This window comes from Mauremys reevesii, linkage group 1 (assembly GCF_016161935.1).
Source record: "Mauremys reevesii isolate NIE-2019 linkage group 1, ASM1616193v1, whole genome shotgun sequence".
NCBI lineage: Eukaryota > Metazoa > Chordata > Testudines > Geoemydidae > Mauremys > Mauremys reevesii.
In genome coordinates, this window is record NC_052623.1 from 34,053,845 (window position 1) to 34,074,566 (window position 20,722).

Below are 20,722 nucleotides of genomic sequence, written 5' to 3' on the forward strand. Positions count from 1 at the left end.
CTACTCTCCCACATCGGGCCCTTAAAGGGCCGGTGGCATGTCCCTTGAATGTATTGCTTTTCTGTAGCTGTGTATGCAATCACAGTTGCTCTGTAGGCGGGTAGGAAAATGCATGAGTACTGTGCAAGGTGCGTGACATTTGGCAGTGCTGGGACAAGACTTATGAACTACTTCAGTCCGACTTACCCCATTTAGAGTTGGTAAATGGGACTCAAGGAGTTAATATGCTTTGTGTTGGCCCTTGCGTATAAGCGGTTAAACTCACTCTGTGTGTCTTGACCCACAGGCCTGGTATATTGGGCAGCAGCATAGTGGTTAAGATGCAGAAAGCCTTAACTAACCCCCAAATCGGAAATGGCACAAGAAATCCTTCTGCTGAAACTGGCATTGAACATTTCCCCTTAGAACAGGTGCCCACTAGCCTTGATTTTATGGGAACTAATTCATAACCCACCAAGAGACTAAAACAGTAGCTGAAGTGCAGGAAAAGTTTGTCATTGCCAAGAAATCAATTCCACAGAACTTGTGGAACATCTAAAAATAGCCAGGCTACGATTAATATTTTAAACCATGTGAAATCACACACAATACAAAATAATCTTGTACATGTTGAAATTCTTTGAGATTACGATAACATGTAATGATACATGGATACTGAATTTAAATCAAACTAGAAGGGAATCACTGCTTAATAGACACAATTTAGACTCGAGAAAAAATGTTAGTTCCATTTAAAATATTCTAGTACTCTGATATTTCTGACTCATGTAAATGTCAAATCATATTCCAATAGCTCAAAACATGCAGATTTTTGTCACACCTTTCTATTAAGGTTCCATTTATAAAAGGCTTATAAAGGATTAGTAAATTATTAATATATGCTACAAGTATGTTATAAATATGAGTTTACAAATGGTTATAAGCACACCAGTGGAAGATATTATATACGGTTATAAGCAAATGATTGACCAGCTAAGCTCTGTAACAATAGATTTATCCTTTACTAAAAAATCTATTCATCATTTATTAACTCTTAATAATAAGTGCCTTATAATCTATTTATGAATGGAGCCTTCATATAAAGTGTGAGCCAGGTTTTAAAATGTTGTGATACATATAACTTTACTGTAGTAATTACTTATAATAATGAAGATATTGCCTCAACCTATAGAAAAATCAAATCTCCCTCTCAAATGGACAGTCTTAGCAAATAGAAGTTGTAGGATGCTTTTTTTCAAAATATTCCTGTAATTTAATTAAACAAATGAATATCTGAATAAATAGACATTAATGATGAAATTCACATTAAGGAAAGAGACATCCAGGACATTTTGACTGATTTACTTGGTGGAATTTTGATAGCTATTGAAAAAAAACATACTATTAATGTTTAGGTGAAAAATAAATGGAGTCAAATAAGTGTCACTGCATAGTACTAGGAGGTATATACAGCCACATGTAAAAATGCATAAAACACAAACATTTATGTACAGCAATTTTTCCTTTCAGTTTGTATAGAGAAATACTGTTTTATAATATGAGAAAGTATAAAGCAGACATACATGCAACAAGGACATGACAGTTACATATAAAAAAACCCAAAAGCTACAATAAAAAAAGTGTTGAAACCTGGAATGTTTTCATATTGAGGTTTCAGGACAGCTTCAGATTTGAATGTATCTGAAGTATTTTTAAAGACTTGATCCAAAGCCACTTGAAATCAATGGAAAGATCCCAAAGGTCCCATTCTGTCCTCCCCCACAACCCAATGTTTAAGTCCGAGGATGAAAATAAGCAATCATACCATACAAAACTTTGTATATTAGAATACAAAAGGTAACCATTTACTTTTTGTATAAAATACAACTTTGTAGATAGTATATTTATTTCACATATATATAAATATAACCCAAAGAATATGATTTTATTATTCCTACCAAAATATTATTATTAATTTCTTGTTTTTACAAAAGTTTACAAAACAAATAAATCTTTATATTTACAACCCAATACTGCAAAGAGCTCCTGGTCTAGGGTGAAAAATATAATATAAGGGTAGTGCATGCAGCCATTGTTACACAGAGAGAGATCATTTTAAAAAGACCGGGGTTCTTAAGAACTGAGACTGGTTTCAAGTTTTGGTCACAAGAGTCATTCATAAGCTCACATTTAAAATGTAACGTGTATATCTTAACGGGGCAGTAAATGGCCGTTGCTGCATGTGAGTTTAAATTTATTTAAAATATACATTGTTTAATACGATTGTGACAGAATTTAGACTCAATTAAGGGCCTTATCCAATGCTGGCCATCAATGGAAAGATTCCCATTAACTTCAACGGATGCTGGATTAGGCTGAGGGCCAAATCGTGTAGTGTTTGGGGTGGATTCTCAGCTGTTCCCATTTAGACCAGCTGAGGATCTGGTCTTCAATGTTCAGGAAAAAAATGCAAGTTTTGCCTGAGTCAGGACTGTGGTAGGGGGCTCCTTGCTATTGGACAGCAGTGGCACATGAGTACATAGGCTGTGTCAGGTGGTTACCAGCCCACTTGCTCAGGGCTCGTGATAAAAGCAATGAGGGAGGAGTGCATACTCAGCCACTGTTGAACAGGAAATCACTCACTCACGCAAGAGCTTTAGCATCGCTGCTGACCAGCTCACTGACACTGTGTATGGGTGACAGAGGTGGGCTGATTTTGATCCTACACCTGATTTAAACTGGTGTAACTCCATTACAGAAATGGAACTGCTCCTGATTTCTACAGGTGCCAGGGAGCGCAGGCTCACACCCCTGGTATCACTCTATTCCTATATGTCCATATCGCTTCTCTCTAAATCAAGGTGGGACGTTATGTGACTTGTGCTGAAAAGCTGTTTTGTTTTTTGGGCTAAGTAATATCTGCCCTTCCATTCCTTAGTGATCAGATAGAGGAGGCAGTCCTGCTCCCTGAGCCCGAGGGGTGTGGCTGGGGGAGAGCGGCTATTGGTTCTGGCAGTGCTGAACATTCCAGAAAGGGAGTGTCTGGGCGGGTTAGAAATGTAGTCAGAGCCCTGGCCCCCTTCACTGGGAGGCTGACGTACCTTTTCTAAAGGTGTCTAAGAGGCTGCTGATCTGAGTCTCCTTGGAGATAAATCCCTCCAGACATCACCACCTCTTGCGCCATGCATGTCTTCCCCTCTCCACCATCCCAAAGCAGCTCTCCTTCCTGGAGTCATACCTGATTGCTCAGAGTAAAACTCTGGCCAGGCTCTGCACAGGCACATAAAGCAGGGAGGGTGTAGAGAAGTTTCCTCCTCACCCACCTCCATTTCACCTTCGTGGTGTCTGAAAGGGGGAGAGGCAAGGATAGGACCATGGCTCTGACCCCACCTGCCCCGGCCAGCACAGCTGGGCAAGTGCATTGTGGGAACATGTTGCCCCCTCTCCAAGGGTGCTGAAGCTGCTGCTCTTGTGTGTATATGCCAGGAGTCCTCAAGAAGGAACTTCTCCACAAAGAAATGATGGATCAATTAAACCTGTAATGGTGGTATAGTGATACCTTTTGAAGCAATATGTTTCTGGTCATCTCCAGGCATCTGCAAATGGGCTGTATATTCCCTAGCCTTATCTGACTCAGACAACCTCTTGAAGGATCCTCACCACATCAGCGCAAGCAACATCTTTCTCACCTTGCCGGCAGAATCCCTTCCCTCATCCTCCTGCTAGGAGAGTGACTGGGAGAGTAACCAGGCTGTCAGGTTTCAGAGGGGTAGCCATGTTAGTCTGACTCCCCATTGTTTTAACCAGGCTGTGAATTAACTAGTTTGTAGGGCCAGATTCTGGTACCTTGACTCTGGCTGAAGGGTACCTCACTCTGCAAGCAGTCCCATTGATTTCAATACATCAGCTGTACATCCTGGTTTCAGAGGGACAACTCAGAGAGCAAGGGACGACTCAACCTGAGTAAAGGATCGGAATCTGGCCCACAGCGAGCATCCATCAAACCGTTATCAGCACTTTTAGTGCTCAAGCGTGTCTCTCTTCTGACTCCCTCGACCGGGTGAATGAGAGAGCTACGGATATTCTCCACAGGAGTCACGCCGCATGTTGTCAGACTGAATCAAAATGGAAGTCTTCCCATACGCAGATATATCCCAGCGCTTGAGCAAGGATGAAGCAAATAGCTGGGTACATGTGGAACTCAGATACAGAGAGGGGAAGTATTCTTTTGGGGCCAAATCTTCCACCTCTATCTCACTCAAGCTGTTCATTCAAGTCACTGGCACCATCTGTGAGAGCAAAGGAGCAGAATTTGGCCCTTGAACTTTGGCATATTTACACCAGAAACTACACCGAACTTGTTACCTATTGGAGAAACAGCTTCCCTTGTTACAACAAACCAAATCCCAGGAGACAGAGTAAGAGCTAGTGACCACTCTGGGGTGTGTCTCACACAAACCGCTTTCCTCCTTCCTTGAAAGGAACCATTTGCCCTTTTCTACACAAGTTAGGTGGTTTAAAATGAAATCAATCGAAAGGAAAAATGCGAGTTTCTATTATGTCGAAGTAAACAATTTTTATAACATACAAGAATTAGTTGTACAGAGGGCCTGATTTTGGGAGGCACTGAGTACTCTCAATGAGAGTGGAGAGCACTGAGCAATTTATTCCGGACTGCATGGAGTCAAGCCCATAGTGAGGTGACCACTTGCATCTGAGATATGAAGTTTCATGATCTGCACACCGTTCAGGACCTCTGTTTGCAGAATGCATGCAATACACAATCCTAAGCCAAATGCAGACAGCTCCCATGAGAACAACGGGTGCACTTCTAACGCATTGGCCACAAACCCCCTCATCTGTTTTTAGCTTGACAAGTATAACTATCACCCTACATTATACTTTATCTGGGGTAAGATTTAGAATCAGATTTTGTTCTTAGACAATCTCTCCACTTGGATCCTTATTTTAAACCATTGGTTCTTAGACAGCCCAACCACTGGAGAGTAAATTAATAAAGAAGATTGTTGGAACTTCAAGAGAAAGCTATAGTCAATCCTGCCTCCTAGTACTTAGAGCATGTATGTTTTATCATCAGCATTGTCTCTTATGAGTGGTTCCCCAAGATTTCATCAAGGTTGATTTCTTTCATCCAGTCATCATTACCAGGCTCTGTTTTCAATAAAGAGTCTATAAAGTCTGAATCACTGTTGAGTGCAGGCCCTATATTGTCACCATGCTGGTTAAGAAAGTCAAAGGCTAAGTCATTCCCATGGTCAGTTCCTTGGTAAGCCCTAGAGTTTTGGTTGGTAGATGTAAAACTGGTTGACGGCAGGGATGATGGTGGTGTCATACTTGTTCCTGGGTGATTCACGTTAGGCACAGTCTGTGCTCTGATCTGGTTAGCTCCTACACTTAAACCTCTTAGTGATCCAACAGGTTGTCCATTTATTGTTTGGTTCATTTGGTTCAGAGGAAGTCTCATTTGCGCTGCTGTTGTTAATTGGTTTGGAGGTGCCATAGCATGCTGAGGAAACTGCGCGTTGCCTATGGAGCGCTGCAGAGACTGGTTAGGATATGGAGTGCTCGTCGGGAAACGAACTCCTGTAGGTTTCAGTGCATCCTGCTGCTTCGTTGCTGCCTCTTGAGGGGCCCAGTTCTGAGCAGCAGCACTGGAAGTGATCATCACATTCGATGGTCTTTGTGCTGGGATACCTGTCGCTCCGTGGTTTAAACCTGCTCTCACTTGCTGAGAGTTAACCGCTGACCCAGTCCCAAAAGCTGTTACGTTGTTTCCTTGTGCCAGGGCTGGCTGGCGAGACATCATGAGGTTATTTTGACTGGTTATGATTTGGTTTTGGTTTCTGTGTTGCTGCACTTGGTTCATTCCTGACGTCACGTTGTATGAGCTTGGTGGATTGCAAGGAATGTTTCCGTAACAGCCCATGTTCCGGGCTGCTGGAATAGAAGGCATTCTGGTTCCATGGGGAGTTGACAAAAGGCTAGAATTCTGTGACAAAATGCTATGAGTTGAAATAGGATTTGACAAAGTCAGATTGGAGCTCATACTCACTCCCGGAGAACCACCTAGAAAATGAAAAGAAAACACAAACAAAGGTCTGTATTGTTAATTGTTTCATTAACATGTGCAGTAGTTAAAATCTAATTTCCCTATAGCATAAGCTCTCAAATGGTGTATGTTGTCCTTGGTGGACTGATGAAGACGTTACTGGTTGGCAAGGTCTACAAAATGCATAAGAACCAAAGAAAGACCAGATCCAACTTCCATTTAAGCCAGTGGTGGTCTCTCCATTGACTTAAGTGGGAGCTGGGTCAGATCCATAGTCCTTGACTGCAGTATCAGTAGTCTGCAATACTTCTTCTTCCAAACATTAGAAACAACAAAAAAAGGCCCTTGGCAATAAAATTGACAACCACTGCTGAGGGGAGAGGAATTTACTGTATTTTCACGGTGATACAACACTAAGTATGGGAGGCAGTATATTTAAGTAATTAGAGACCAGCAGAGCAGGGATCAGGACTTCTGATTTCTTATTCATTCTGCCACTGATTCCCTGTCTGACTTTGGTCAAGTCACTTAACCATTCTGAGTTTCCCTATATGTAAACTAGGGATATATACTCACTATCCCTGTGCCTCTGTATCTGGGCCACAATCTGTGCAGTGGGCCACAATCAGCAAGAAACTAATTATCTTCACCCATTTTTCAACCCCTCCACAAACTTCCCTCGGTCTGGTTCCTAGACATGGTCTTATAATATATATTATATTCTCCAAATCAACATGACTGAACTTCAACAGCAGGAGCAGCCCTAAGAGTATGAGAGACTGGGAGAATCCAGCCTGGTTCTACCACAAAGTGCATCCCGGGCACCTAGTCTCAAAGAGTGCTATCAATAGGCCACTGGGCTGCACTATTCTTTTGTAATCAAAGTAAATATCAGTGCTGAGTCACTAACCTCATTAATTAATCTCCAACTTTGACTGCAATAACAATTCATGCCTTCCCTACTGTTTCTTTGAAATATGGTAACATTTGTCAGTGGTACCAAAGAAGACGTGGGGCCTGATTCTCTTGGGGAGGGATAGCTCAGTGGTTTGAACATTAGTCTGCTAAACCCAGGCTTGTGAGCTCAATGCTTGAGGGGGCCATTAAGGAATCTGGGACAAAAATCTGTCTGGGGATTGGTCCTGCTTTGAGCAGGAGGTTGGACTAGATGACCTCCTGAGGTCCCTTCCAACCCTGGTAATCTATGATTCATTAGCACCAGTGTAAATGAGGAATAGCTTCAATGGAATTAATGTAAGAGGAGAATTGGGACTCTTACCAGGTTAAATAAAGGAGCCTTAATACATTTACAGAATCACTTTACTTACTGCTGGCCTGAAGCCATTCCTCAGGTGGAACATACCAGCTCTTTAACAACCCCCAAGTATTACCACCCCCCAACTCAAGTGCCTTCCCATGAGACTGTTACAAGTCAGATGTGCACAGGACCTTGCTTCCATATCTCCTCCAAAAGACAAAGTTTGCTCTTTCTTTGTGTTACTATTTTTATCCTTGTATTTTAAACCAAAATATTTTTCACTCTAATTTCTTCCAGATGGGAAGAGATTTCTTTCATTGCAGTGTTGTGCAGACAACATATCCAGTGCTTAGACACCAAGAGACACAGTGGTACTGAGGAGAATTTATTGCCGGATTCACCTGCCATTGTCCTGGGGTTTATTGTATTAGAGAGGAAAAGAGCCCAGGAATGCAATGCTTAACAACGTCTCTCAGTGTCTCCACAGTATTTCATTTAACTTCTTGCTGTTCTGAGCTGTTTCCCTTCTTCCATTACTTGAGCACAGCTATTCCCAGAAACAAGCAACAGATTCCCAGCTGTTGCTCCCTTGTGCAACAGTTTCCTAATCAGTTCATCTGGTGGTTTCCCTGTAAGCTCATAGCAAAGCCCCATCTCCTGTTCTACTCAGAAAAGCTGCTCTGCTCCCTGTGTATATTCAATCATTGCTAGTGACTTAAGGGACAGAATAACAGTATACTCAATCCTGCTTTGGCATGGGGGGATGGACTAGCTGACTTCTTGAGGTCCTTTCCAGTTCTACATTTCTAGGATTCTGGTACTGCCAAGCCCAAACCTTCAAAAATAAGGAGTCAGGCCCCAAAGTGTCATGAGGCTGGCATAACATTTGTGAGATTAAAAAAAAATTTGGGTTATTTTTATTTGACTTCTGATTTTTGAGTTTTAGGGTGCATTTGGGTCAGATTTCCAAACTTTTCTCCACAACTACGAGGGCTAGAAAGTTATTCTTTTTAAAATAAAAGCAGAAAGTCTCAGTTAATCATAGGACTCCAGGAGTTGGGGCTTTAAGAAAAAAAATATCTTAAGATGCCCAATCAAACTGCAAGAACTGATGGCGTTTTCACTCTTGGTTGCACTGCAGGTGATGATACAGCACAGACAAACTGGGTTCTATTCTTTCTGGGTCACTGCCATTGGAGCTGGCCCTTTCAGGACAGCCAGGGACCAACCTACCTGTGACAGGCTCCTATAAGGGAGAACAAGTCAACCTAGCCCCACCCGGAAGCAACTAAATCCCTATGTGGCTGGTTGTGCTAATTAACTAATGAGCCAGATAAAGGGTTACCAGGGCTCCACTGGGGTGGTTCCCAGAGAGCTGGGCCTGGATGACAGGGGTGGATCAATCAATCAATTGCTCTGTCCCCTTCACTCCCTCTGAAGTATCTGGCACTAACTGCTGTTGGAAGACAGGATTCTGGGCTAGATGGACCATTGGTCTGACCCAATATTGCCATTCTTATGTTCTTGGAGGATGCTCCTGAGGAGAGTTGCTCCCAGGAAAGCTGAGCAAGAGAACTCTCCAGAACAAGGAGCCATGAAGATGTGCTCCCAAGTAGTGTCAGGAACCCAGCCAGTCAGGAACTACAGGCTGCCTCAGAGAAGAGCTGTGGCTGACACATCTTTGCAGACCCCTGGCTCTGGGGAAGGATTCTTTCAGATAGTGGAAAGAGACCTGGTTCTAGGGAACGGACCCAAACTGAGAGAACACTTCTGGAGGGGAGTGGTGGATACAGCTGGCAATGGATAAACTGAGACTGACTTTGTCAACCCACTAAGACATTAGGTGAAGACTTGCTTGTATTTTCATTGGGTCTTTGGTTAATAAAATAGATCCCTCAGAAAGGGTATTGTTCCCTATGTAAAGCCTTGGTGAATTCAGTGATTATATCAAGGGAGACTGAAGCAGGGAGCCCCTCTGTACAATTCCAGACTTGGCCAACAGGGGGCACTAAAGGGAAGGTACACTCTGTGACAGAACTGTTTGCTAAATTTGAGTCACTGACACCTGTGAAAACTTGCTGAAGACAATGGATCTGAGCAAATGTCACTAAGAGCATAACTTGACCTGAAGAACTTTGTTACTGAAGTAGACATATGGGAAGGAAAGAACCCAGCTGGACTCTCAGATCCCAAACTGAGTTTACAAGGCAGGCAGTTAGAAAATAAAGTCCTTTTTACTTGTGAACTGAGCACATTAGATATGGAGATCACTGAAAGGCAAATGCTACCGAAGCCCACAATCCTGTTTTTACAGGGTCATTCTTCAGAATAAAATCCCACTCTAATCTCGTCTGCTGCCTTTTCCTTACGTCCTGCCCTCCTCTCCCTGTATCTCTTTCTTATTCCATTGCTGTGGGGACAAAAACAGAATAAAAGTCCAAATTCATCCATCTTTAGTCCTTATTTAGGCACAACTCCCACTGAAGAAAGGACTTGGCCCAAAGGGATTATTCTGGAATATTGCTAATTATCTCTGTTAGTTTGGGCAAGGAAAATGAAAGGCATCAAATTTAAAATGGATCAAAAGAACTTTTTTTTTTACACAACACTAACTGACCTGTGGAACTCACTGCTACAAGATATCATTGGGGCCAAAGCTTAAAAAAAGGAGTAGATGGTTAAATGGTTATTGAGATCATCCATAATTATATCAGATAGGATAAAAATCAATGAATTAGGGATATAGGCCCTCAGATTTCAAGACATAAACCAACTGCTTACTGTTGAGTAGATTCTTCCATTAAGGGGGTTTCTTGCCTATTCCTCTGAAGCAGCTGGTATTGGCCAATGTCAGATACTGGATACCAGACTGTAGGAAACACTGGCTAATTCCCATTATTATTATTAATCAGCATTTTTCAATAATGCCATACCTATAATATTGAGGTTTTAGAAATGTACAGTATAGGAGCAACCTGCAGAACCTGCAGGAGGAGATGTGTTTCAATCCGAACGGTTCCCCCTGAACATTTCCTGAGGGTGGAGGAACCGTCAAGACATTATTCTCCATTACTCCATGTACAGTTATTTACACTAGTGCAAGAAGGGTGTACAATGTTGCCACATTAGAGTGATGGCATTTTACACCCACTTGGCACGTGCTTTTGCACTGATGCAAGTGACTACACAAAGAATCAGGCCCATCTTGTCAGTACTTGCCAGGGCCGTCTGGCTGGTCTTCATAACCATGGTTTTCTTTTTGGCTAAGTACGCTTACCAGAATACTGGTTTGCTTGTTGCATGCTGACCACATTCCTTCTCTGGTCTTTGTAATCTGGTGGTGGCCTCGTCAAGTGTCTGTTCAATTGATCTTGAGGAGCGATTTTCTCCTAGAGAATTAGAGCAGAAATGGAAATATGTTATTTGGTTTGCTTTCTATTTGCCCTTACGAAGTGGAAGCTGTTCCTTCCCATTGCCCCACCCTGCCACAGTGGTAATGCTAACCAAAGTGTTGACATTGCTCTTTAGGGGCCAATCTATTGAAGCCAGTGGAAGTCTTTCCTTTGATTTCAAGGGGCTTGAGTCTGGTTCTACTCCCATTAAAATTATGGTGTGCTGCTTCAAGCTCCAGCAGTCTAGTCATCTGTTTTTCATTATTTTGTGTACCACTAACTCTGAAAACTCTGCCTCAATCCAATTCACCAATGGCATAAGTGACTGTAACTCCATTAACGTCAGTGCACTCACTTGGCAATGGGGATTTTGACTCATCATCTGAATGAGCTTTCTCTCCTATATACTCCTATATACTCCTTTATACATCGGCATAGAGAAAGAACTTGAAGACTGGCAGGCACAGTCTTTCGCTCTGTGTGTGTGTGTACAGTGCCAAATAGAAGGGGGCCCAATCCTTGACAAGACCTTTTTGGCATTGCTGCTATACAAATAACTAATAGCTTACTGTATGTAACAAATGACAAGAACCCTCTCTGTAAAAAAGTCCCTTGCTCTGCTCTTATTTATGCCCGGGCACTTCTTGGATTGTTGTATAGCTAAAGGGCGAAAACAGCATTACAGACCCATGCTGCTTGAATGATGTCAAATGCAGCCAACAAAACTGCATGTTACCAGTTATTTAACGTGGTGATCGCTATTGTTGGAATAAAATTTGTCTCAAAGAACAAATTCCATATAACGTTAGATTAGAAGCTGTTTGGAGGAGGGACTATGAGTCTGCACCGGGTCTAATGCCATCAAGCCGTGATCCAAATTGGGGACATTGGGCGCTGACACAATATGAATAAATAACCAAAATAATACTAGCCTCTTCTCGAAGAAGAAAAAGCAAGAAACTGAAAAACTGAGGTTTGGGAACTGAAGTTTGAGCCTGTGACTTTCAGGCTTCCTACTCTTCCCTTCTTCCCAATGTCAATCCCTTCCATCCACCTCCTTCCTCTCCATTGCGCCGTTCTGCATAGACCACACCCCTGATGAAATCCCCTCCGTTCCACCTTCTGGCTGTAACCCTTGTACCGAGCCTGTCAGTCTAATCCTCCTAAGAGGTGTGCCCTGGGAAAGCCCATGCCTCTAAGACAGAGGCCCGTGGGCCACATCTGGCCTGTGGGACCCTCCTGCCTGGCCCCTGAGCTCCTGCCCCGGGAGGCTCGCCCCCGGCCCCTCCCCTACAGCCTCAGTTCGCCCCGCCACCAGCACAATGCTCTGGGTGGTGGGGCTGCGAGCTCCTGGGGCACTGCAGCTGCAGAGCCCAGCCTGACCCGGTCTCTGTGCTGCGTGGTGCGTGGCTGGATGGAGAAGGGGTGGTTGGATGGGGTAGGGGTCCCGGGGGGGCAGTCAGGAATGAGAGAAGGGGTTGGATGGGGTGATGGGGGGCAGTTGGGGCGGGGGTTCTGGGGGCGGTCAGGGGACAGGGAGCGGGGGGGTGGATGAGCCCGGGGCCCCAGGGGGGGCTGTCAGGGAATGGGGGGGTTGGATGGGGCAGGAGTCCTGGGGGCAGGGGGCTTCAGGGGACGAGAAGCAGGGGGGTATAAGGGGAGGGGGCCGGGCCACACCTGGCTGTTTGGGGAGGCACAACCTCCCCTAACCAGCCCTCCATACAATTTCCAAAACCCGATGCGGCCCTCTGGTTTGCCCGCCCCTGCTCTAAGAGATGACGCAGAGATGCTGGTAGCAGAAAGTGCACGCTCCTGTAGGAAAATGGCCTTGGGAGCTGAAGAAGCCAAACCCTGTGGTGGGGAGAGGATTCTGCACTGCGGCCATGTCTGCGACAGAGGGAGAAGAGAGGAGCACTGTGACAGGGTGGAACGGCCAGCACATGGTTAAGGGCTGCTTGTCACATAATTCAGCTGGGCTGTAAAGGGAGGGACGTATCCTCTTCCAGGGAGACAGAGATGCAGCCTGTTTGCTCCAAGGGAAGAGCTTCTGTTTGTTTTTTTTCCCCTGAGGAAAAGGCCTGAAAAGAGACTTGGCCATAACACTGAATTCTTCCTGCGCTGCTGAGGGAGCCCACCACCTTGCAGGCATGAAGTTCAAGGTGCTAGATTCATAATCTGACCATGTCAACAGCACAAATCATGTTGTCCTCATTAAGGGCTTGAGCCAACACACATTGAACACAGTGGCAAAACTCCCATTGATTTTAATGGTACAAGACCAGGCCCAATACTGTTCCTGGAGTGTGTAAGCAAATACAAACTTGTTTGTCTCAAAAATCTATGTCTCCAGAGTGCTGCCCATAAGCTCACAACCAATGACTCCTCCCAGGAATGAGCCTCGGCGTCAGCAAGTCTGAGGAAGGATTTGGGCTTTCACCTTTATTTGTTTATAGTATTTGTATATAATAATAAACTACTAAACCAGCAGTGCTGATTTACACACAGTTGTCCCTGGAATTGTGTTTACTGTCCCTTACCTCCTGAATCTCACCCTTTCTCCTCAGCAGGCTACACACTGCACTTGCGTTTCATCCTTGGGAACAGTATGGGCCTTGGGCTGAGGCAGGCAGAGCAGGAACAGCCTCCACCAAAAAAAATGCTGGGAAAATAATCTCAGAAACTGGGCCCCTTGGCATAATGCTCCGTTTGTGAAAAGTGGTAGGTATATTCCCCCTTTTGCCCTCAACAAATACATGCCAAAAACCAGAAGCCCAAGTTGTGACACTCTTCATGAGTCGTCAAAACTTCAGACAGAAGGAAGCTGCTCACATCTAACAACCCAGCGTGCACATCAGTGAGCAGGGGAGTGCCCTCTGAAGGTTCACAGAGGCAACATGTGGGTGGTCTCTGAAGATTCCTACCATCTGCTAGCAAGGGGAGCTGAACATCCTCTGTATCCAAACAGCTCTGAGGCTCTGCAACCTGCTCTCTTTGTCAACCTGCCAGCAAAGTCTGCTCAAACTCTCTCCTTTAGCTGAAACATAAGCTATATATGGGGTGAGGAAAAGAGGAGATTTTCTGATCAGAGCTGAAGAAGGTGGCAAGTAGTAATCTGCAAACCTCAAAGGGCACAAATTTCAGAATCACAGTTAGAATAAGGCCTTGTCTCCGTTACACAGTTTTGGCGACAAAAGTCAGCTTTCGTCAACCAAACAGTGGAGGTGTACACACTGAAATGCTCCTCCCGCCGATGTAACTCCCCTGGTATGCGACAAAATTAAACCACCCCGATGAGCAGCATAGAGCTTTTTGTGATGTAGTTAGAGCAACGTAGACACTGCCCTGGCTTATGTTGCCCTAATTGATCTCCAGGAGGTGTCCCACAATGCCCATCCTGACCGCTCTGGTCAGCAGTTTAAACTCCGTTTCCCTGCAGGTACACGGGCATGCACCCCTCCCCTGTTTAAAGGCCCGGGAACTTTTAAAATTCCTCTTCTTGTTTGCTCAGCGTGGACCGTTCACACAGCATCTTCCCAGCTGACCATGCCGGCTTTCCGCACTCCTGCCTGGAATACACTGGAGCTGTTGGATCTGCTGGGTCTGTGGGGAGAGGAGGCTGTGCAGTCGCAGCTTTGCTCGGGCAGATTGCTCGTTGCATGCAGGAGAAGAGACACAAAAGGGACACGCAGCAGTGCTGTGCTAAGATCAAGGAGCTGAGGCAGGTGTGCCAGAAGGCAAGGGAGACCAACCGTTGTTTTGGTGCACCGCCAAAGACATGCCGCTTCTACGAGGAGCTGCTCGCCATCCTCAGCAGCGACCCCATCTCTGCTGCCAAGAGCCCCGTGGATACTTCGGAGGGACAGGAGGCAGCAGCCAGCAGAGTCAGCCCTGAGGATAAATTGGTAGATGAGGAAGTGGAGCTGGAGGATGTGGCACATGCGACAGGGTCGTCTGGTGGCATGGCGAGCCAAGACCTGTTTTTGACTCTGGAGAGGTCTAGCTAGTTCCAGGACTCCGGTTGTGGAGTGCATGAAGCAGGAGAGGCAATCTCTGGTAAGCATGCATTTTGCTTTGATACTGCACAGTGATAGGAGGTTGAGGCCTCATTTATTTTGTTATATGGTAGAGGAGGGATAAGGGATAGAAATTAATGACAGAGTCTATACAGCTACGCAGTGGGGCCCTGGCGGAAAAGGTTGTTAATGCACACTGGGATGTCCAGGGAATCCTCCATAGAGATCTCTAGGAAACTTTCGTGTAGATACCCTGCAATCCTCTGCCGAAGGTTCCTTGGTAGATCTGCCTTGTTTCTCCCCCAACTGTAGGAAACTTTGCCATGCCAACCGACAATTATTTCTGCAGGGACCAAAGTGTCACACAGGTGAGCAGCACGTGGACCCGGTCTGAAGCCACACGCATGCAGAAGATGCACCTTTGCATCCTGGGTTACCCTCAGGAGTGAGATATTGGGCTTGATTACCCCAGTCTATGGAAAAGGGTACCAATATTCAGAATAGTCTCCCTAGGCCTTCTTCGCAAACCACCCAGACCAATTATCCCCTCTTGCTCATTCCCCCTTCCCAAACACCCACCTCTGAACTCACCATACTTGGGACTTGCGCTGACTTGTGTGCTAGCCAAGGGACAGTGAGGAAGAGGAGTATGTAACTTTTATGATTCACTCACAATACTGTCTCTGTTCACTGTTTCTTTTGCTTCTGCAGATATGCCCTTGAGGGCCAACTCATACACACGGGCAGAGCGCCTCCATCAGGCAAGGAGGAGACCCAGGAGGAATAAGGAGGATGTTTTGCAAAGCGCTGCAGTCTAGAGATACAGCAGACAGCGAAACAAGAGGGTGGATGGAGACAGTTAATGAAAACTCAGACCGGATAGCCTGGAGAGGACACAGGGGCAGGAGTGGATGACAGATGGACAGGAGTGGATGATAAAGCTACTGGAGGGCCAGACAGAGATGCTCAAGTCCCTCACAGTGCTATAGTCTGAGCACCTCTGGGCAAGACTCATGGTAGTTGCTGTAAAAATTAAAGCACAGTTTCTATAGACAGGAACATTTGCTCAGGAACAATTAAAGCTCAGGAAGCAAGCATTACAGGGGTCACTCAAGGTGGCAAGTAAACATTGCCTGGCCAAATGCATCACATAAAGACACTTTACTGGGGCTCACTGTCAAAATGCTCCTTCAAAGCCTCCCTGATTCAAATACCACCCTGCTGAGGAGCCTCTCTAATTGCTTGGGTATCTGGCTGCTCAAAATCAGCAGTCAGCCGACCCACCTCACCTCCGGGGAAACTTTTCCCCCTTCACTTTGCAAATGTTATGTAGAGAACAGCAGGCTGCTACAACCATCGCAATATTGTCCTCAATGAGGTCTAACCTGCCAAAAAGGCAGCGCCAATGACCTTTTAATCTGCCAAAGGCATATTCAACAATCATTCGGCACTAGCTGAGCCTATTGTTGAAGTGCTCCTTGCTGTTGTCTAGGCTTCTGGTGTAAGGCTTCATGAGCCACGGGAGCAAGGGATAGGCGGGATCTCCCAGGATCACTCTGGGCATTTGAACATCCCCTATTGGAATCTTCTGGTCTGGAAAGAAAGCCCTCACATGCAGCTTTCTGTACACTCTAGTCTTCGTAAAGATGCGTGTATCATGAACCTTCCCTGATCAACCCGCATTGATGTCAGTGAAACAGAGCGATCCACCAGCGCCTTCAAGACCATGGAGAAATAGCCCTTTCTGTTAACGTGTTCAGTCACCACTCATTTTTCCACTGTGAGGGCAGCTGTCATTCTGATGTCCTTGCACCACAAGGCAAGGGCCAGCTCTGCACATAGTTCCAGGAAGGTGGCTCTGCATATCCAAACATTCTGCAGCGACTGCTTGTTATCCTATACATGCATTACAATGCAATCCCGCACTCAGTGCTTGTTTCCCAAGCCCAGTACTGATAGTCTATCATATGCATCTGCTCCATGAATGCCAGCAGCAATCTTGAATGGTTACTTTCCATTGCACACAGCAGGGCAGGCACCACAGATTCACTTTCTATTTCGCAGCTCATGAAATACTGCAGGCCTAGCTGCATTGTGTTCATAACACTAATCACCAGACTAGTTAGCAGTTCAGGATCCATGCTTTCAGGCAGAGATGGCAGGAGCACAGTTTACAAGGGCTGTTCAAAAATGGTGCAAAACAAAGTCAGAAGCCCATGGAATGGTGAGACAGAAAGTACTGTATCATGGGACAGTGAACATACCCCCATGATGCATTGCAATCTGTTCCCAGATCTCCCAGTGGCACAGGGTGGTGAGTTCCATAGAGGGAGAGCTACCTATGATGCAATGCTCTCTCTCTGTCAATGCAAGAGCACCAACTGTGGAAGCGCTCCACCAACACAAGGAGTATTGTGTGGATGTGCACAACCGATGTAATTAAAGCGGCTTATGATCATCAACACAACTTAAGTCGACTTAACTCTGTAGACATGGTCTAAGTATCCAAAAGCTTTGGGGTGGGGAAGGGGAGGGAGGTTTCTCATTTACACCAAGGCTCCTGTACACCACTCTGGCAATGTCCAGGGGCATTAAAAGCAGATGTAACTTACAATTTCTTTTCAAGATTCTTTACACTGCCAGAACGTGAAAAGGGACTTTGGTTTAAATAAGAATCAGGCTCTGGATGTTTATCTGAAGCTGATCAGAAATCAGAACTATTCCGACCTTTTCTGCCTGAAATCTCACACAAACAGACCTTGTAAGAAATCTGGTTCTTCTGCTCAGGGCCGGCTCCAGACCCCAGCGTGCCAAGCACGCGCTTGGGGCGGCATTAGGGCGGCAGGCGGCTCTGGCGGACCTTCCGCAGTCATGCCTGCGGGAGGTCCACCGGAGCTGCGGGACCCTCCCGCAGGCATGACTGCGGAGGGTCCACTGGTACCGCGGCTTCAGTGGACCTCCCGCAGGCATGACTGCGGAGGGTCCACTGGTCCCGGGGGGCCGGGGGACCGCCCGCAGGCATGCCTGCGGATGCTCCACCGGAGCCGCGGGACCAGCGGAACCTCTGCAGGCATGTCTGCAAGAGGTCCCCCAGAGCCGCGGGACCGGCGACCGCCAGAGCGCGCCCCGCAGCGCGCCGCCCTGCTTGGGGCGGCGGGATTCCTAGAGCCGCCCCTGCTTCTGCTTCCAGCCATGGTTATAAACAATGTGAGAACACTCTTTGTTGTGGTATTCAGGCATTTCCATACTTCAGTTTTGGAACCTGTGGTCTGATTAAGATTTATCAGGCTAATCTTAATGAACTATTCAGCCTGAACCCTTGTGAAGAACAGAAACCTTTTAGCTCCCATAAAAATCTTGGTCTGCAGCAATTCCTTTAAATTGCAACTGAGATTGTTTTATGTGTATGTCTGTGCACTTGTGTGTGTACAACAAGTACAGAACAAAAACAAATACAAGCTGATCCACAGAGGGAGTCACCCTGCAGTTATTATTTTAATTTTCCCTTTAACTTTTGTTTACTTTCCCTTTAGCACTTCTCAAGATGCATGTAGGGCCTGATTGTCCATTGTTCCACCCTTTGCACAGTAATCAACACCAGTTTAAAGTGGATATAAGGAGCTATCAATCAAACTGGTATGATTTCACATCCACTTTACAATAGTGTCAATGGCTGCACAAGCTACAGGGTAACAAAGGATCGGGCCCTTAGGATTCAGATCTACAAATAAGGGAGCATGTGCACATCCTGTAACTCATAACATGATGATCCTGCTACACCAAGAGAAACTCTCTGCTTTCCTTCACATTGAAGGGGAAGTATGATAACTGGTTGCTAGTATCTAAAGGTGTGTCAACAATATGAAATGGGATTTATACAACCCATGATCCAGCAAAACACTTAAGCAAGTGCTTAATTTTAAGCACCTGACATTGAAGTCAATGCTCCTGATTCCCCTTTATACTAAGACCACTTTACAACACTCTGCCCATGTGAAGAAGTTTTAAAGTGGGTGTAAACATAAGTTACATCACTTTAGCCATTCTACATAGCCAGAGTGGCCACAGTGGCTTCAGTATAAATGAGAATCAGGTCCATTGGGGCCACTCACATGCTTAAAATTAAGCATGTGCTTTGCTGGATTGGGGCCATAATCTGGAGTATTAAAATGAAACTGAGCTAAGGGAAATTTAGGCTCAATATCAGGAAAAATCTCCTAATGGTGAGAAGAGTTAGACTGTGGAATAGTCTCCCAGAGGAAGTAGTGGAAGCTTCAGTGCTTGAATAATTTAAAATAGGCTGAACAGAGCCATCAAGAATATTCTATAGGGAACAACCGTGAATGTTCAGTGGATGGACAAAGTGACCTAACCCATCTTTTCCATCTCTCATTTTTATAAATCCGATGAAAATTTATTAGACATAAAATAGGAATTAGAAAATTTACTGTTTCTGCCAACATCTGCTGCTGTAGAAGGAGCTGCTGCTTTTGCTCCATCATCTGCCTCTGCAACGCCTGTTTCTTTTCCATCAGTTGCTGATTCAACGCTGATTGCTGGGATGAGTTCATGTAACCACTTCCAGTGTTTGGATTTGAGCAAGTACTGGAACTTGGACTGGGGCCTGTACCTTGGCCTATCACAGAGTGTTGATCCTGAAAAAGAAGAAAGATCTTATGAATGATAAAATGAATAAAATAAAATTAAAAATTATCAAGAAAAGGCAATGACTCTTTTTACACACTTAGATTATTAAAGATCAAGTGTGGGACCCTGCTCTTTAAACTGCAGGACAAGAGACTGATAACAAAGGCTCATATAAAGAATCAAGCCGAGGAAGTAACTCTAATGCTGTATGGAAAGCTTTGAAAACCTACCATGTGGTTTCAGTGGGAAACCTTGACATTTTAACAGAAGTTTATGGAACCTCAAAGGAAGTAACTGAGCTGTCCTGGGACTTTTACAGGGAACTCCCATAAGAACACATGGCAATTCGTATGATTACATGGCAACAAACACTGCATCTACTGACACCTAAAATCTGGTTAGGAACAACAACTATTATATTGAGACTCTCTATTAGAAGTGACAGCTATTTGTAACCTTGTTAGAAAACAAGAACGTGGTTAGTAGTCACTTTACAGTGCAATGACTGGTGCCTTTTCATTGGCTCCTTCATGTGCCCCCAGGAACAATCTTGGTGAAAGAAAAGAGGAAATTCTGGTGCTGCAGAATTATCTCCAGTTATTATTATTGATCGTGTTTTTTCCAGTAGTGCCTAAGACAGTGGCGGATTAGCGAATGGGGCCCGAGCCCAGGGGCCCTGGCCCCGGCAGACAGCTGCTGCAGGGTGGCAGAAGCGTTGGGTGGGAGAAACCCCTGTACCCTGACCCTGCTCCCTGGCAGAAGAGTCGGGTAGTGGGGGAAGCCCCGGGGCCCCGATCCTGCTCCCTGGCAGACGTGTCGGGCAGTGGAGGAAGACCCCAGACCCCGACCCTGCTCCCTGGCAGAAGTGTTGGGCGGGGGGAATCCCCTGGACCCTGACCCTGCTCCCTGGCAGAAGCACCAGGTGGGCAGGGCGAGGTGGGGGAAGCCCCCGGACCCCAACCCTGCTCCCTGGCAGATGCGCCGGGGGAAGCCCCGGAGTTTAGACCCCAGTTGTGGCCGCGGGCCTGGAGGAGCTCTGGCTTCCTGCCACGGCCTCAGGGCTGGGGGAGCTCTCACTCCCCGCTGCGGACCTGGCGGGGCCACAGAGGGAAGGAGCAGAACGGGGTGGGGCTGCGGACAGTGCTGCAGGCAGAAGGGGAAGAATGGGGAGGGGTCTCCCACTTGCTCTGGCCCACGACCCCACGAAACCATAATCTGCCTCTGGCCTAAGGGCCGACAAAGAGAAGCACCCCAAAGCGTTTACAATCTAATGGGACAAGACAGACGCAGGGTGGGGAGAGGGGTCTGATACACGAGCAGAGGGAACAATGTGATGGCAGCAAACGGCATGGTAGTTCCATGA

General features: G+C 45.8%; 1 protein-coding gene and 1 long non-coding RNA gene across 8 annotated transcripts in view; one reads left to right on the forward strand and one right to left on the reverse strand.

Annotated features, from left to right (window-relative positions):
• Window positions 1–20,722, reverse strand: part of MAML2 (mastermind like transcriptional coactivator 2) — a 267,559-nt gene continuing 246,837 nt past the window's right edge. For 6 of the 7 annotated variants that reach the window (XM_039501526.1, XM_039501560.1, XM_039501516.1 and 3 more), the window contains 3 exons: window positions 19,161–19,367; window positions 10,585–10,696; window positions 3–6,066 (listed from right to left, as the gene is read on the reverse strand). In XM_039501526.1, coding sequence (XP_039357460.1) covers window positions 5,087–6,066; window positions 10,585–10,696; window positions 19,161–19,367 — 1,299 coding nt within the window. In that variant the 3' untranslated portion in view covers window positions 3–5,086. Of the gene's footprint in view, window positions 6,067–10,584; window positions 10,697–19,160; window positions 19,368–20,722 lie in introns of all 7 variants that reach the window. The other variant, XM_039501509.1, reaches the window with a different exon arrangement.
• Window positions 6,009–20,722, forward strand: part of LOC120383423 — a 23,262-nt gene continuing 8,548 nt past the window's right edge. Inside the window, exon 1 of the long non-coding RNA XR_005588471.1 lies at window positions 6,009–6,096. This is a non-coding gene — a long non-coding RNA (uncharacterized LOC120383423). The remainder of the gene's footprint in view (window positions 6,097–20,722) is intronic.